The following is a 16,412-nucleotide window of genomic DNA, read 5'->3' as shown; positions in this document are numbered from 1 at the left end:
CATGGGGTTCAGCCTATAGAAATGAAGAACTTCGCGAAACAAGGGATCAAGTGGAAGCCGAAGTCCACATTCAGTAAAGGCTACTATGGGAAAAGGCATCGTGTGGTCTGTGGGCATGATGGTATCATCATCCCCAGCTAGCTTGAGGTGAACATCGGCTGGGATAGAGAATTCCTGCCTAAAGTACTCGAGTTTTGTTGGGGTATTTACCCTATGTCTCCACATACCCATTACGTCGGCCTAAGGTTTAAGGTATGGAATACAGAAAGAAGGTACAATTAAAAGAGTTGTTGGAACCTTGGCTAAAACCCAAGAAAATGTTGTTTCGGTTTGTTTCAGTTTTCCCTAAAGATTAAAGGTTCTACAGACAAATCCCAAACCTATGAACTATGAAGATAAAGATCGAAGGCACAGATCTGGAGCAGATACGAAAAACAGAAAACAGAGACGAAGTTTCAGATTCCAGAGCAGAGGTATAGTTCTCAGAAACAAAAGAAATACAGAAATATAAAAGAATCAAGAACAGTGGCAAGAAAAGTGATGAAATAGTACAAGTGTTCAAGACGTAGCCACGATTCAAGATACAAACAAATCCAAGACTTTGGACACAAACGATAATAGCAACAGGCAAACGAAAGTACATAAAGAGAGTTAAGAGAAAATGGAGCAGAATCTTACCAGAACAGATGAAGCCGGGGCAATAGTCGCCGAGCTCAGAAATCGGTTATGACGGCAGAGAAAGCTTCGCAAGAATGGAAGATTGAAGACAGTTTCAGAGGACTAAAGCAATGGCAGATTCAAAGAAAAAAAGAGCTTTCGGAGAGAGAGAGAGCAAGAAATCAGAATAGAAAAAGTGAAGAAAGAAAGAGGCAAGAAAGAGTTTTGTCAAAAACGTGAAACGGCGGCAAAAAAAGGGGCATTTATTACGCCTAGAGCAACGCACGCGTCAGACGGCGCAGACGAATGACAGACAGCTTTCAGGCGCGTCACAGACACGCTCCAATAAAGACAAAACACGTGAAAGGAACGGTTAGATATGCATGACAGCTCATGCGCGTGGGAAAGTACGTTCTCCGAAGAGAACACGTCGGCTGGAAGTGGATTATCTCGGCTAAACAGTTTTTGAGCCATTACTCAGAAAAGAGACGACGAAATATCGATATAGGTTCCATCACCTCAGAATGCCGAGGTAATAGAACCTAGGGGGCAGTTGTGGGGATATATTTTCTGAGTACCAACACGTGGCAAGGTGACGCCGACGTGTCAGCCGAGGTGCCACGTGTTCTGGTCGTGACGCCGAGGTGATCTCGACAAGGCCGAGATTAACTCCGAAGATATTGGAATCCGAGATAAACGAATAATGGACAAGAGTCCTAAGACAAAGAGGGGACTTAACCAAGATAAGGATAAAGCTCTTAGGGAGTTTATCTTTATCTCTTAAAGAGTCCAAAGTAAGCACTAAATTGGAGCTCGTAGAAGTTATACTTCTAGTAGGACTTGGATTGAGTATATTATAAAAGAGAGGCACCCCCGTGGGTCTAAGGTATACAATTTATGTTTTGAGTATTGAGTTTTGCACTTGATTATCTTTGAGAGATATACTGACTTGATCGTCGGAGTGCCCCCGGGTGGAAGAACCACCGCCGGAGCCATTTTCTTTCTGTTTCAGGTTACTGAAGCCATCTATTCTGTCTGTGCTCTCCAACTGATTACTAAGCAGGCAGTGTGGTCGAAAAATCACCCACACACAAATATAAAATTCCTTACCAAGGGACGAAAGATGTAAGATTGCTTGAGGTAGGCCTGCCACTATTTCAAAGAGAAAAGATATTTTAAGTTTATTTATTTTATTTTATTTTACTTTTTGGACTTGGAGGAGTTTTAAGTAGAGAATGGATTCTCTCTGGTCAAAATCTGAACCAAAGTCTAAGCCCCATGAAGCCCACTATGAGCTCTACTCTCTCCCTTTTCTCCTCTCTCTCTCTTTCCCTCCGTTGCTCTAAGCAAGCATCATTCCTTGTTTTTTTGTGTGGTAGTAATTTCTTACTCTTTGACTTTTACACTGCTATACTCTCTTGTATGTTGTGTCTTATTCACTTCTTTTCCCCTTTGGATGGCCACACAGTCTTTCTCCAACTCATTTGCCTTTTGAATTCAGTCAGAGCATGACATATCTCAATCTAATTTTCTTTTTCTTTTTCATTTGCTTTTATAGGGGCTGAAAAAGAAAATTCCATGTCACTATACAGAGTTTTTTTTTTTTTTTTTTTTTTATCAGCAAAATAAAACTTCATTGATGAAAAAAATAATACATGTAAAAACTTACATCAACAAGGAAAAAGTGCAAAAAGTATCAACGCTTGTTATTACTATATACAATTGTTATACCATTATTATTTTATCATAAATAAGAACTCCAGCCCTCCCCCTCCAAAAAAAAAAAAAAAACTTATATGAAAATGTAATGTTTTCTAAAATTTTAAGTGATATAGGTTATTATTACTATTATTTTTTAACACATTTCAAAGTATGCAACTTCTTCCAAGAACACAGTAGAATGAATATTTTTTTTATTTTATGGTTTCTACTGTTGTATTGCTGACATAAACATGCTACCATTCCTTTCTGGTGTTTGGGTTCCAAACTCACCAGATTAGACCCAACTCAAAAATATGGTAAAAAGCCTCTAGTTGGTGTGCGCGCGCACAGAGAGAGAGAGAGAGAGAGAGATTTGATGCCATTGAGGGCATTGAAACTCATTTTGAAATCTTTATAATGTGACTACAGGTCTCAGGTCACGCAGGCATCGATTGTGGAGGATATGTAAACATGGAGGCCATCATGTTCCCTCTGCTCCAAACCCTCTGTCCTCTCTCCCCAAAAGTTGCACATTTGTGTTTAGTTGTAGATTCATGTATTCAGATTTTCATGTTTAGTATTGTTAAATGAATCATATTACATAAGTTTATTAAGAAGTTCTTAAATTTTTAAATAAATTTGAACAAGTTATTACTTGATTTATTAAACTTATATGAATTATAAAAATCAAATTATTCAAGCATGATTTATTGTTAGCTCAATTAAAACTCTTTTAAGAAAGTATAAGAATCTACAATGAGGAATTGTCAATTTATAACGTTTCAGGCTTTAATTATGAACACACACTACTAGAAATGTAATAAAAGCAATAACTTAAATTATCCCAAACATAGAAATGTCTAGTTGTCAAACCTAATCTTATCGAAGGATAACCAATGAAATACAATCGTGATAACAACTTGATTAAGGTTTGCGTGAACTATGAATGGGCTTAATCATAACAATTTTTACTCTAATAAAATAAACAATGGGAGAAATTACACCAACGGTCCTTATAGTTTTGAATTTGTGTTACTTTGATCTATGACTTTTCAATTGTGATACATTTTATCCTGAATTTTGAATTTCATTCTAAATAATGATAATTGAAAACATTGTTATTCTAGTTTAAGAATAAAATCATCCATTTGATAAAATATCAATTAGTTTGACAAAAATAAATATTAAAAAATTATTTCTATTTACCAAAGATAAAATTATATAAAATGATAAATCTTTTATATTTTTATTTATTTTTATTTTTTTACCAAATTTATTTTTAGCATGTGTTTGGATCATGATCATGTAATGAGTGATTGTTTTTATTAATATTTTTGGATGGTTATCATGTAATAGATGATTGTATTTATTTTTAACAGATATTTTTTTATGATTATCATGTAATATATGGTTATTAGGTTTTTAATATAAAATTGATGTGTTTAATATATGAAATGTTTTTAGCTTTAGATTTTTTAATTGAATGAATTGGCTTAATAATGACATTAAAATTATCGTCACATTTGACTTTTCAAAAAATAAAAACTAATTTAATGAAAATAAATATATATATATATATATTTAAAAAAAATTATTTCTACACTCCCAAAAGATAAAATTATATTAAAATGATGTGTTTTTAATTTTTTTCACCAATTTAATTTTTAGTTTCTTAGAAAAAAATTCTGAAAAAAGATTCTGAAACGAAATAAAATAGAACTTTATAACAAAAAAAGTTTCAACATTATTCATTAAAAAAAAAGTCATTCAATGTGTTTGATTTCAGTTTTCCGAAAATTGAGTTTTTTATTTTTCGTGTTTTTTGTTTTTAGTGAATATTTTTAAAATTTTAAGAAATTTTTTTTACTTTTTTCTATGTACCTTATTTAGATGTATCTAAATAATAAATTATTTGTAAAAAAATATTTTAAAAAATTAATAAACACACAAAAATACAAAAAATGTACTGAATTTCAATATATATATATATATATATATTTATATTTTTAGTATTTAATGAATAGTTTAAAGATTTTTTCACGAATATTATACCTTCTAAGTGTATTCATGTTAGGTGTGCTTAAAAATCTTACAAAAATTGCTTAAACTATTAAAAGAATTCGGTGAAAACCAAAATATACGAAAAATGAAAAATTAAAATTTTCTGAAAAGTGAATTCTTAAAATTGAAAACAAACAGAGTGATTATATTTCAAACAACATAAAAATTAACCAACACAAAATAAGTTATATAACGACTTTGCCTTTCAAATGGAATAACGTCTTCAATTGTCTTTATTTGAAACACAATTTAAAATTTAAGATTAAATGTATAACAATTAAAATGTTAAGATTAAGTAATACAAGCCCTAAATTATAAGAACTGTTAGTGTAATTCACCTCCAAACAATTCAATAATAAATTCGATGATGCACTTTTTCATGCAGTAAGTATGATTAGTGGAGTATAAACATGCCTTTTATTTTACTAATCCCTTTAATCTGTATAGTCACAGAGTGGTTACACAATGGTCAAATTTGTTGGTAGAGAATGAAAAAGGGGAAAAAGAAAAAGAAGTGTTTGGCAGACGTCATCGTAAGATCAGCAATGATAGTGAATTTGGTATAATGAAATTGAGATAGATAAATTTGAAATAATTTTGGTGAATATAATTATTCGAAATCCTTCATAATGATTTTTGTTTTTGAGTTCTCAATTCAATCATCTACTTAATTAATTATAAAACTACCTCCAATAAGTAACCTTCTATAAATAACATCAAATTGCTTCATTTCAAATATCCAAATAGAGCCTGAAGTCAAGCAACCGAAAAGGTCCAACTCATACAAAAGAAATTCTTGTGTTCTCTCTTTCTTCTTAAGTTCACACTATCCAAAATGAATCCAAACTTACTATATAAAAAAAATGAAACCTACCCACAGAAGCCTTGTTGTCTCGCACAAATGATAACTACATTAAATAACAACAAAAACATTAAACTAAAAGAGAGAGAGAATGGCTTGCCTGTGTGGCTCAACCTCATGCTGCTGTAATTGCTTTCTCACAATAACTCGATGGTAATCAACACCCATGCCTTGCAGCAATCTTGTTCAAAAAACACGAGACATCAGACTTCATCTGCAACACAAATAAATACTTGAGGCTAATCATGCATGGAGTGAACCTGAACTGATGGCCCGAGCACGGTTCTCTCTTGCCCTGCTAAGGAATATTTTAAGGACAAAACATCTTTGCCAAACAAATTACAACATTTCACATTAAGATTTCCCAATCCATCATCCCTTTATACTTTTGCTGTGGCAGTAGACAGGCATTGCCCCAATGTGTTCCACAATATATAATCCCCAGAAGTAACCTGTTGCAAGAAACAAAAGTAAAGATTGCATTCAAATATATATGCTTTTACACTGTACGCAACACTGCAATTTAATTTTCTACAACCAATAGGAGGCTCAGAAACATTAATATTACTTCATGGAAACCAGCTATTTTGTGCACGTGGCACATAATCGCTGAACTAAATTTATGACAGTATGCAAAATTACGCCAAGTTTCCTAATTTGTCCTACATTTATTTAACTTTTACATTCAATTTTCAGAAAGTCTGTTTCCATGTCAATTCATACATTCATTATGCATACCATTTTAAAGATCATTTTCAAGCTTATGCATACGTAACTATATATTAGAACCCAAGAACATTCACAACCCTCTATAAGCTGTCATGTCAAATCTTTTCAACATTCAAACAAACCGCTAAATCATTGTCTGAAAAAAACTACAGTTTTGTAGGTCATCTTCAAAAGTGAGTTTTTATACATCAATAAAAGGTTACCTGAGTTGAGGACTCCACAGGTGCTTTAACAGCTGGAAAAATGCTCACCTGCATACAGCACAAACTTAAAAAAGTTTGTAAGCGTAATATAAATTAAGCAGTTCCAATATGAAATGAAAACAAACAGCCAACTGAAGCTGCTGAGATTTGATACAGGGAACCAACCAACCCACAAATACGAGCAGATGTTGAGTCCTAACTTTTTTATAGGAAAAGTAAATGATTCTGTATTAGATGTGATCACAAAATTAAGATTAAGAGCTGTCCAGTTCAATTAGAGCTACGGAAATGTTAATGGGAATTCATCTCGAGAATGCAAAAGGCCACATTTGCAGCTTATGTTACGGAAAACTGTCTCTGCTAAAGAACCAACATGTGCCATCAAAGAGATTCATATAATAGCAGCAAAAGAGCTTGACAACAGAGACAGTAACTATTAGTTTGAAATCTAGAAAAAATATTTATTGCGCAGATAAATGACTGCCATACAAGTATGGACTTACAGATTTAGGATCGATGGACATTCCAGATAAGGATGCCCCCACAATCTTGAAAGATACCTGCATTAATGAATCAAAATATGAGCACTTTGTCAAAAAGCTAATTCTTCAATATAACAGGCTCAACTGCAGTACCATGACTAGTTTTAACAACCATGTACTTGTTCAATATCATCTACTCTCATTGGTTAGTAAAATCCAAATCAAGTCAGTTTAAATTTTAATCATTCGATGGCAATTAAAGCCAAATTCATTGGTTTCTATTTGTAAGTTAAATCTTCTCTGAAAAATCTTTTCTTCCTTTCTGTTCCTTTCTATAAAGTTGCTTTATTAAAAGTTGGGATTCGTGGTCATTAGAGGGGGAGAAAAGGTACCAACACATTATCTCTTCCATGGCAATAAAGTTATAGATGTCTGTTAGTATCTTGCTGACTAATGGAGGAGGAACGAAAAAGTGTCAACAAGATGGACCATATATTAGCCCTTCCCTTTTTGTTGCAGCCATCATGTGGAATCTAAAGCCTACTTCAAGCATCCATAGTTCACATTAACACTAAAGAAACAATAGCAAAGCACATCCAGTCCAGATAACAAATAACACCAGGATATAAGCAAGAAGCAAAATCAGTAAATGCCGAAGATTTCCAGAATTTATAGCAACTCTAACTAAAAGTTGAACTGATAGAGAGTAGACATACTTTAGCATAATTGTAAGCCTGCCAGCAAAATGGCTCCTCAAGGTCAACTGGTGGGAGGTCCTTGTTCATTTTTTCCATTAAAAAGTCCTCCACATTTACCACATTATTAGTGGCCTCTGTTTCTGTATCACTATCCTCATCAACTACGCTTCCCAAGACTGACCCAGAGGAAATCAATCTTTGAGTTTGCCATGGTGCAAACCTAACTGTTCCAGGAAAAGTTGCCTCAATGCTCTTCCCAGTAATACCTCTTCCACTTGTTAAAATCTTCCACTCAACTGAATGCTCAGTGGTTGAAACGGTTCCAATAGAAGGTGTCCCATCAAACGAAACCAACCTTCTCCTAGGAAATGGCATAGTCACAGTGCAGAACTCCATTGTAAGAGGAGATTTATAACGTTCCATCAGGTGCAACTTAAATAGAAATGCACCTTCATTTTCTGAGACCATTGACAGCTGGTAGAATCCTTTTATTGGAGGCCCAATGCCACAAAGTGCTTGATAACGCATTAAAACAAAATTACCCAATGGTGGTGAAAACATCAGGGCCTGCTTATCTACTCCATGTTCCGGTACTTGGGCACAAGGATGAAATGATAAAACCTCAATACGAGCATTGTCCAACCCAATCATGGGGAAAGAAACATCAGGCAATCCTTCTAATTCTGCTCGACAATTCACTTGCCCAGAAATAGATATAGTATCTGGGATCTCGTCCCGGTCATACATTGCAGCATGAACAGCCTCGTGAATTGTAAAAATAATCCTCTGCTTTCCCTTATAGAGATATGGTTTCCACGCAGGCTGTTTTCTGTCTGCTGGGGGCAAATCTGATGAAGCAAAGCCATAAAGCTTAATAGCAGAAATATTGGAATAGTTGAGATCCAAGGGTGTACCTATATGTAAAATAGACAAGAATAAGAGGTGGTTATTAGATAAATATAAGCTGATCAACATAAGAAAATATATAGGAAATTTGAGATGAGAAATACCATAATAAAAAGTACTGACCAAATGGCATTGAGCTACTAATAAAAGTTCGAAGTGCATCTTTGTCCAGGGGCCTTGAACCAATCTTTGGAGCATCTGATGCAATGGCTCCAGTCACAGCAGTGTTTGAGGTGGTAGAAGGTGCAACTGGTGCAGCTACAGGTTTTGCTCTTGCAGAAATACCTGAAATCCCAATACTGCCAGTTAGGGAATCCAACAACCCCCCTACGGATGGAGAAGCACTAACAACCACCTCAGGTTCTGGAACATCCCCTGTAACTACATCCCCTATGGCATGTGCCACCATTAAGGCCCTACACATGGGAAAAGATATATGTCAGGAAAGATCAAACAAGACATATTGATTGTGTAAGCAATATTAGAGCAACAGTGCCACAGACCATGCAAAAGAGAAATAGAAGAAAAACCAGAAAAAATAAATAAAAAGTAACAACAAAATAAAAAATGACCAGACTGTTCTTCAATCAATCAGAATGTATATCTGAAAACTAGAGAAAAATAAATAATGACATAAACCATAGACAATTAATCATAGTTAATGAAAGAAACAGTGAACCACCCATACAGAATGAAACAATTTTTTTTAACTGGAGTTTCAGAATTAGTTAAAGGAGGGCAACTCAAACAAGTGGCACCATACACTAACCAGTTCCATTTTGTCAGGTGTGCAAAACCAAAGTCATTGACAACCAATTTTTGACGACCAACAAACACAACGAAATAAGAGCCCTGGGATGCTATAGTTGTCACAGTTTCATTTGCAAAATTTTGAACCCAAGTGAAAACAACACTTTTAAACCAGCTAGGTTCAGTAGTAAATCAAGATAGACAGAATACTTCACATATCTTTATTCAAATATTTGTTGATCCAAATGAAGATTTGGAAGACTTAGGTGGCATAACTCAAGAAAAAAGTAGCCAACCAGAGAGAGAGAAAGAGAGTCTGAAGATGCCAGAGACTGATTGCCACATCTGACCAAATATAAGAAACAAAACCAGACAACCACTATGTCAGGTATGCAGAAACACGTGAAAAGATTCCATGGAAGAGGGTATGGGAGAAGATTTTATGTGCTTATGTTGCTTTAGTATTGTTTTGTTCAAAAGCAGTAGGAGCATCCTAGATCCCTATTCCATGGAATCTCAAATTCCAGTCAGAACCAAGTAGAGGACAGACAAAACCGTAGGAGCATTGTTTTGTTCTTGTTAGTTCTGCTTCATGAATAATATTGCATGTAACTTACCATACCCTGTGATGGATGGAAGATCAAGAAGAAGGGAAGACACACTTCCATCCACTCCAACAGCATTTCCACAATCAGATCTTTTACATATTCTCGCATATGCTTTTAGATGACAGGGTTCAACTAAAGGCAATACAAGGATGCAATACTGACTTTTTATGTGCAAAATTAATGGCCATAAGAGATGAATCTCTCCTTCTTCTTCTTTGTTAATATATAGGCTTATAATATGGCGTGTAATTGGATCATCAACCCACGAATCAGACCCTTCAGCTGACTGAGCTACACGTATGCCAAACCCACGAGCAGACCCTTCCCTACACAAACACTGCAAAATTAGTAAGTATAATCATCAGAAGAATTCTATCAAGATGAATTATCATGAACTAAGAAAATAAAGGACACCAAATGAAAATAATGAAAACATACAGTGACTTGTAACCAACCAATACAAAAGGCATTGACTATAACATCATGATTAGATCATATAGTCTTGTGAACAATAAGCAAACATAATACATGTTATCATCAATAGCAGTTATGTTAAATGTAATGCAGCTTTTGAAAGGATGAACCCAACTTAATCCTACGACACACACACACACACACAGAGATGTATCAGTTATTTGAATAGTCAAGTTTGAGCACAAAGAGGTTACAAATTGAATAGTAGGGACTCAACCTGTCATCTTATAGTAAAATAGGTTACAAATTGTGGCCTGGAGGTTAACAAAAAACAAGATTGTAATTACTAACAGAAGTATGTAATTGATTGCTAATTTGTGTCATGACTCATGCATAACGAACGACAAAAACAACTCTAGCATTATGGTACACAAAACAACTAACAAGAATAGGAACACGGTATACCACTTGCTCTAGTATAAGGTACACCTCCCTATTACACGACCTAAAAAAAAGGCTTTCAATTGAGGCAGGCTTATATAGATTATAACATTGGAATTCTTAAGTACTTCTAAATGTAAGAATTACATTTTATAGACAGTTAGACATTTAATAAAACAAAATTTATTAAAATCTACTTACTTTTAGGTTTTCTTATTCTTCAAATTAATCAACTAACATCACTATCCTAAAAGCATTATGGTCCCCATTTAGATCTTCTCTTGCCAACACTCCAATCTTTCTAGATTTTACATCATCATTTTTGAATTTTTTCCTCATAAAAAACAAGTAAGAAATTTTTGGATCACTTTGCTAAATAAATCATGTTTCTGAATGTGATCCAAAATGTATATTGGTAGAGAAAGCCTCGTTTGGGAACAAGTTTTTTTAGTAACTTTTTGGCTTTTTAGCTAAAATATAATGTAAAAAAAATTAGTATGTTTGGAATGACTTTTTGATTTTTTACGAAAAGATGTGCAAAAAATAGAGAGAAAATGGAATCTTTCACTTTTTGGTATAGGTTGTTGTGCCTATTTGGCACAGCTTATAAGCAGCTTATTTGAGCTTTTAACTTATATTAAGCTATTTTAGAGTGTTTGGCACAACTTATCAGTACAACTTATAACTTAAGTGAAGCTATTTTCAGCTTATTTTCCAAAGCAGCTCGGGGGGTGCTTAACCAAATTCGACTTATGCGGGCAGCTAGTAAGGGGAGCTGAAATGACTTAAATGCCCCTCCAAGATTGAGGAAATTACGAAACTGGCATGATATATACCCTCTTTCCCGTTGCCCTAATCTCCTCTCCTCTCACACTACTCTCCTCTCTGCTTCTCCTCTCCTCTGGCAACCGGCGACGAACTCCTCCACATCTCCAAGATCGAAGCCGATCGTGCAATTTGGCCCCTTGTTTTCCATTGATCTACACAAAAAAGGTAAGATTTCATGCCCTTTGTATGTTATATATAGATATATATATATACACATCGATTTAGGGTTTTTTTTTTTTTGTTACTCTGTGAAATGGTGTGCGAGTTGTTACCTCGCTCTCTCTCCCTCTCTCTCTCTCGCTCTCTCTCTCTTCTTTCCCTTCTCTCTCTCATTACTGTGAAATGGTTTGATACCCTCTTCTTAGTCATTTTTTTTTTCTTTTTTTTCTTTTCAATTTGGCCGCTTTTTTTTTTTTTTTTTTTTTTTGTTTTAGTTAAAGATTTCATTTAGCAAAAAAAAACATCAATTGAAATTGATTTCCTATTTTTCCCCATTTATGCGTATTGATCACAGACATGTCTGCTGGGAATAAATAGATGAAACTTGTGTTTGGTAAACAAAAACACTAGTTTAGTCGGTTTTATTTACTTTTCTCTGAGGTAGATTCGTCCTTTTCCCTTCTGCAGGTTGTATCCCTATTCCTTTTCCCTTTCCGGTTTGTCTTCTTGAAACCTGTCTTTGGAATGTGCTATGTTAATGAGAAAGAGTAAACCCATGCTATTAGTAGAGCTTTGCTAAAGATGTTTGCTTCATTAATATCTTTCATGAGCTGGTTGTCCAGGAAAGGAAAGCACTTGAATTGTTGTCATTGGCTATTCTTTCAGTTACTGCTATGCTTTCTTCTAGTTTTATGAACAACCTTAGGGGCTGTATTATTGTGTTCTCAAGTGATATGCTCAGAATCTTAAAAAAATGATTTATTTCTTCTAAATTGAGAAAGATATTTAATTTCTTCTTCAAATCTAAAAATTTAATTTTTTTGCTTATGTTAAATTGCATTACTGCTTATGATCCAAAGATACAAGTTTATTAGATGTGGTTGACAGAGAAAGTTATGAGCCATAATGGATTAAGTACCAAGACAACATGTGATAATTTGTAGCTTTATTTGTATTGACTTACAATTCTTTGTGTATATTGGCTGATAATCCAAATGAGGAAATTCTAAGTTTTTGTTATTTGAAGAATTGTAAGTTTTTGTTATTTGATGAGGAAATTCTAAGTCAGTAGATATCCCAAATGGTTAAGCAGGGTTGAATAACAATTTTATGTTACCACCAACACTGGCTAATGTCCTTTGTGTGATTACTCAATAATCATTCTATTATAATCATGTGCTTGTGCCTTGTCTTTTCTATACATTGTTGTCAAACAATGGTCTGAGTTTGAAGTCCATCTTGGATGTTCCATAGCCATACTAAAAGAGCTGTCTAATTAGTCTAATTAATCTAATTAATCTATTTTGTTTAATTTATGTTTGGTTGGCGAGAATTTGAAGGAAATCTTGACAATTTTGCACTGCAATTGTCTTAATTTTTTTAGTAACTAAATGGGTAGTTCAATGTTTTGTTGTTGATTGTTCTGATTCTAAGTTAATTACCAGAAATTTTGCTTCTTTAATTTTATTTCTCTGAGTGAAGTTGGGGTTCTTTGTTTTTGTTTGACTGTCTTTGCAATTAAACTGGTTGTTATCAGGCCAACATCACAATCATATACTACATGCCGCATTTACATCAATGTCCAAAATTTTGTTATCTGGTTTTGATTTTGACAATCATATGAGTTGAATGTTGCTTCAAACAACTTTGTAATTACCATCTTTTCTTCATATGCAGGAGGAAGATGTTGAAATTATCGTTCATCACATACTTGGTGTAATTGACTCATTCAAAACAAGAACATTTCAAGGCCTTGGTTTCTCAAGCTGCAACACCTTTCTTAATTGGAAGAACCAATCGGTTTGTAAATGAGGTTGAACTGTTCCTAGCTTCGGGTTTGAATATTGAAGCCTATGACAAAGTTTACATGCAGCATTTGGGTTGGAAAGTTTCTGGGATTATCACTGAGGAAGGAGAAGTTAGTGGAAATGCACCTTTATTTCCATACCTATTTTTATTTGACGAGGACTCTGATGGAATTGAATGATCATTTATGCAAATGTAGATTAATACTTGCTTTTGTTTCATTTGTTTTGTAATCTTCATTTGGTACTCTTTTGGGAAGATGACTCTGGCCCTATTTCGAGCAGATTATTGGACAGAATTAAGGATAAACTGTGTAATGTTTGTTGGGTTGTGTTTGTCTTTTGTTTTTTATTTTTATTTTTATTTTTTAGAGCACTACTTTGTTTGGCAAGTTGTTCTTCAAAATAGTTTTTACTTTTTTTGAAAAATAACTCAGTGCTTATGGAATACTTAAGAAGTTATCTTTTAAAAATTATTTTCTTCTTTTAGTATTTTTATTTAGAAAATATGAAAAATAAAGAAATAAAGAAAATAGAACCACAACAGATAAACGTTTCAAGCACATGTATTTAAGTTGTATTTTAATTACGAATTTGAATAAAAATTTAAAAAAGAGAAGAAAAAAAATGTGAACGAAATATATATATTTATTTATTATTTTTTAATTTTTTTATCCAATGTATGCAAACATGTTGGACTCTTCAACCCCAAAATGCTGGCTTAGTGGTGAAAACTCGAGGTGTGTTTCCTCTATTATTTTAGGTTTAAAATTTTATCAATATAAATAATTTTTTAAAATTGATCCATACACGGGCCCTATTAATAATAGGTGAGATTAACACATACTCATTCATCATATGATAGATTCACGGATTATGTGCCTAATGAAGAGGAAGGTTCTTCGTCTCAACAAGCACGCCATGAAAATTATGTTGTAGATGATGACAACGAGATAGAAGTGAGGAGACATAATATTTGTATGTCAATTTTCAAACGAAATTAGGAGTTCTTTAAATATCTAAGAAGTTTTATTTTTATTGCCTTAATAGTAATTTATTATATTTTTATTGCAATAACATTTTCTTGTTCCCTTGTAAACTTAATATTAAAAATGAAATTTTTTTTTTGAAGTAATAGAAAAATGTACCAAATTAGGTACTAATTATATTAACTTCCATTAATAAAATAATTTTTTCAAAATTTAAAGTGCAAAAAATGACAAAATTACAATTTTTATGTTCATAAGGACAAAAATGGCAATTACACAACAAAAAACTAATTTACAGCTTATTTACCAAACACTATTCTGTTGCTTAAATCCATAATCCCACAGTTACATCAAACAGATCACCAGCTTATGTTCACAGCTGTAAGCTATAATCTGTCATCAAACAGGTTACCAGCGTATGTTTACAACTGTAAGCTATAATCTGTTGAGCTATAATCTGTAATCACTTTCTCACTCTATTGTTGGCTTTTTGACTTTTTGGTTGACCTCTTGATTTTTAAACTAAAAAGTGAAGTTGCCAAACAAGCCTAAGAGTTTATTAACCATAAAAGGCTCTTGAGTTCTTCAGAACAAAAAAATTGAAGTTCCCACATTAACTCCCAAAGGAATAAATTATTTTTAAGAATACAAGATTCAATATTTTACACTCAGATGCAAGAACACTCATAGATGCAAGAACAATCAGCTCCAAAACTAATCAGAATAAAGAAATTACTTCGTAATAATCTGAGTAAACAACATATTTTTATTTATTTATTTATTTATTTTTCTTCTTTTTTTCCAGCTGAATTCCCAGCATCAGCACCTCATAATGCTCACAATTCCAGCACAATCAAGTGATAACGAGACAGATCCATATATATCCAAAATATCTAATTGTAGTACAAACATAATTCCGTACTAAAAAAAATCAAAATAAAAAAGGGGGCAAATCAGCATAATCTTATTCTCAGAAATGACCTCTTTTTGCGGTCCACGAAAGCAACAGCAAGCTCCGAATCAGTAGGAAGCAATGGCAGCACAGCGTACTTCAAACTATCAGCACTTTTCTCGTTCTCGGTCTTGCAAGCAGCGCGCCACCGCTTCTCCGCCACCGGAAACCTCCTGTTACAGAAACACATCAAAAATCAAATTCAATCTAAACAAAGATCCAGATTAATGAAAACCCTACGATTTCATCAGAATATATATATATATCTATCCTATTATAAAGTCAACACCTCTTATATGTCCTGTTATGTGTCCTGAAGCTTTACTCCTCATGTTATGTGATAGTGTTTTAAAATAAAATAAAAAAAGTTAAACAAAGAGATGGGTAAGGTTTGAATCCATGACTAGGGGTTTTAAGTATGAAACTCATACCACTTAAGCTAAGTATAAATTATTATATTAATTTCATTATTATTTTTTTTTATTCTTATTTATTTAAGTACACATTATAATATTAATTTTATTTCTATTTATTTAAATTACACACGCAACGCGTGTGCGCGGCCGCTAGTATATATATATGTATATATATATGTATACATGTGTGTGTGTGTGTGTGTGTGAAGGAGTGGAACCTGGAGAAGACAACAGAGTCGAGATTGTTCAGGACCCAGAGAGCTCTGATGCTACAACCACCCGCCATGTCCTTCCTGCAACTCTCTCTCTCTCTCTCTCTAATTAGTAATTAGGAGTTATTTTTGTGTGTTTTATATATGGAAACTAGGATTGCTTAGGTTTATCATGAAATATAAAGACCGCAACTGAAGGGGGGTCGAGATCTTTGGCCTTTGGTTCGTGCTTCTCAAAAATTTTTGAGAAAATTTTTTTATAAATAAGTTTTTAAAAGTAATTAAATTAAATAAATTTTTTTAAAAAAAATTTTTAAAACTTATTTGATTTACAAATTTTTCAAATAAATCTCTCTCTCATCCACATCAAATCAATCACTTTTTTCAAAATTCTCTCTCAAAATATTTTTTCAAAACATCTTTTGAAAAAAAATCAAACCAAACAAATTTTCGTATTTTTTATCTCAAAACATATTTCTCAAATACAAATCAAACAAGGCCTTTATTTTTCTAATCGTTAAATGATTTTGTCATTAACA

At 33.3% G+C, this 16,412-nt stretch overlaps 1 protein-coding gene across 4 annotated transcripts; it reads right to left on the bottom strand.

Moving 5' to 3' along the window:
- Positions 1 to 5,124: 5,124 nt before the first annotated feature.
- On the bottom strand, positions 5,125 to 16,034 carry LOC114289795 (AP-5 complex subunit mu). Of its 4 annotated transcripts, XR_003638737.2 has the most exons (9): positions 15,880 to 16,034; positions 15,275 to 15,418; positions 9,672 to 9,983; positions 8,423 to 8,715; positions 7,412 to 8,307; positions 6,717 to 6,773; positions 6,214 to 6,261; positions 5,542 to 5,733; positions 5,125 to 5,462 (listed from the first exon to the last, which is right to left on the bottom strand). XR_003638737.2 is itself a non-coding variant. In XM_028233611.2 (8 exons), the coding sequence occupies exons 1-8, from the start codon at positions 15,945 to 15,947 to the stop codon at positions 5,662 to 5,664; spliced, it is 1,890 nt and encodes a 629-aa protein (XP_028089412.2). In that variant the 5' UTR covers positions 15,948 to 16,034; the 3' UTR covers positions 5,125 to 5,661. The 4 variants fall into 4 exon arrangements, 2 of the variants coding, with proteins under 2 accessions (XP_028089412.2, XP_028089413.2); XR_014332658.1 differs by lacking the exon at positions 6,717 to 6,773; XM_028233611.2 differs by having other exon boundaries at positions 5,125 to 5,733.
- Positions 16,035 to 16,412: the final 378 nt, after the last annotated feature.

This window comes from Camellia sinensis, chromosome 6 (genome assembly GCF_055761805.1).
Source record: "Camellia sinensis isolate YWXY chromosome 6, ASM5576180v1, whole genome shotgun sequence".
In the NCBI taxonomy this organism is placed as follows: domain Eukaryota; kingdom Viridiplantae; phylum Streptophyta; class Magnoliopsida; order Ericales; family Theaceae; genus Camellia; species Camellia sinensis.
This window is presented reverse-complemented; position numbering and strand designations above follow the sequence as displayed.

Excerpts from the sequence above, each read along its gene's own strand:
- LOC114289795 (XM_028233611.2), bottom strand. The coding sequence starts at position 15,947 with ATGGCGGGTGGTTGTAGCATCAGAGCTCTCTGGGTCCTGAACAATCTC. Across the intron at positions 9,984-15,274 it reads TTCGTGGACCGCAAAAAGAG|GGAAGGGTCTGCTCGTGGGT; the intron begins GTCATTTCTGAG and ends GTGTTTGTGTAG. Across the intron at positions 6,262-6,716 it reads TGTCCATCGATCCTAAATCT|GTGAGCATTTTTCCAGCTGT; the intron begins GTAAGTCCATAC and ends TGCTGTATGCAG.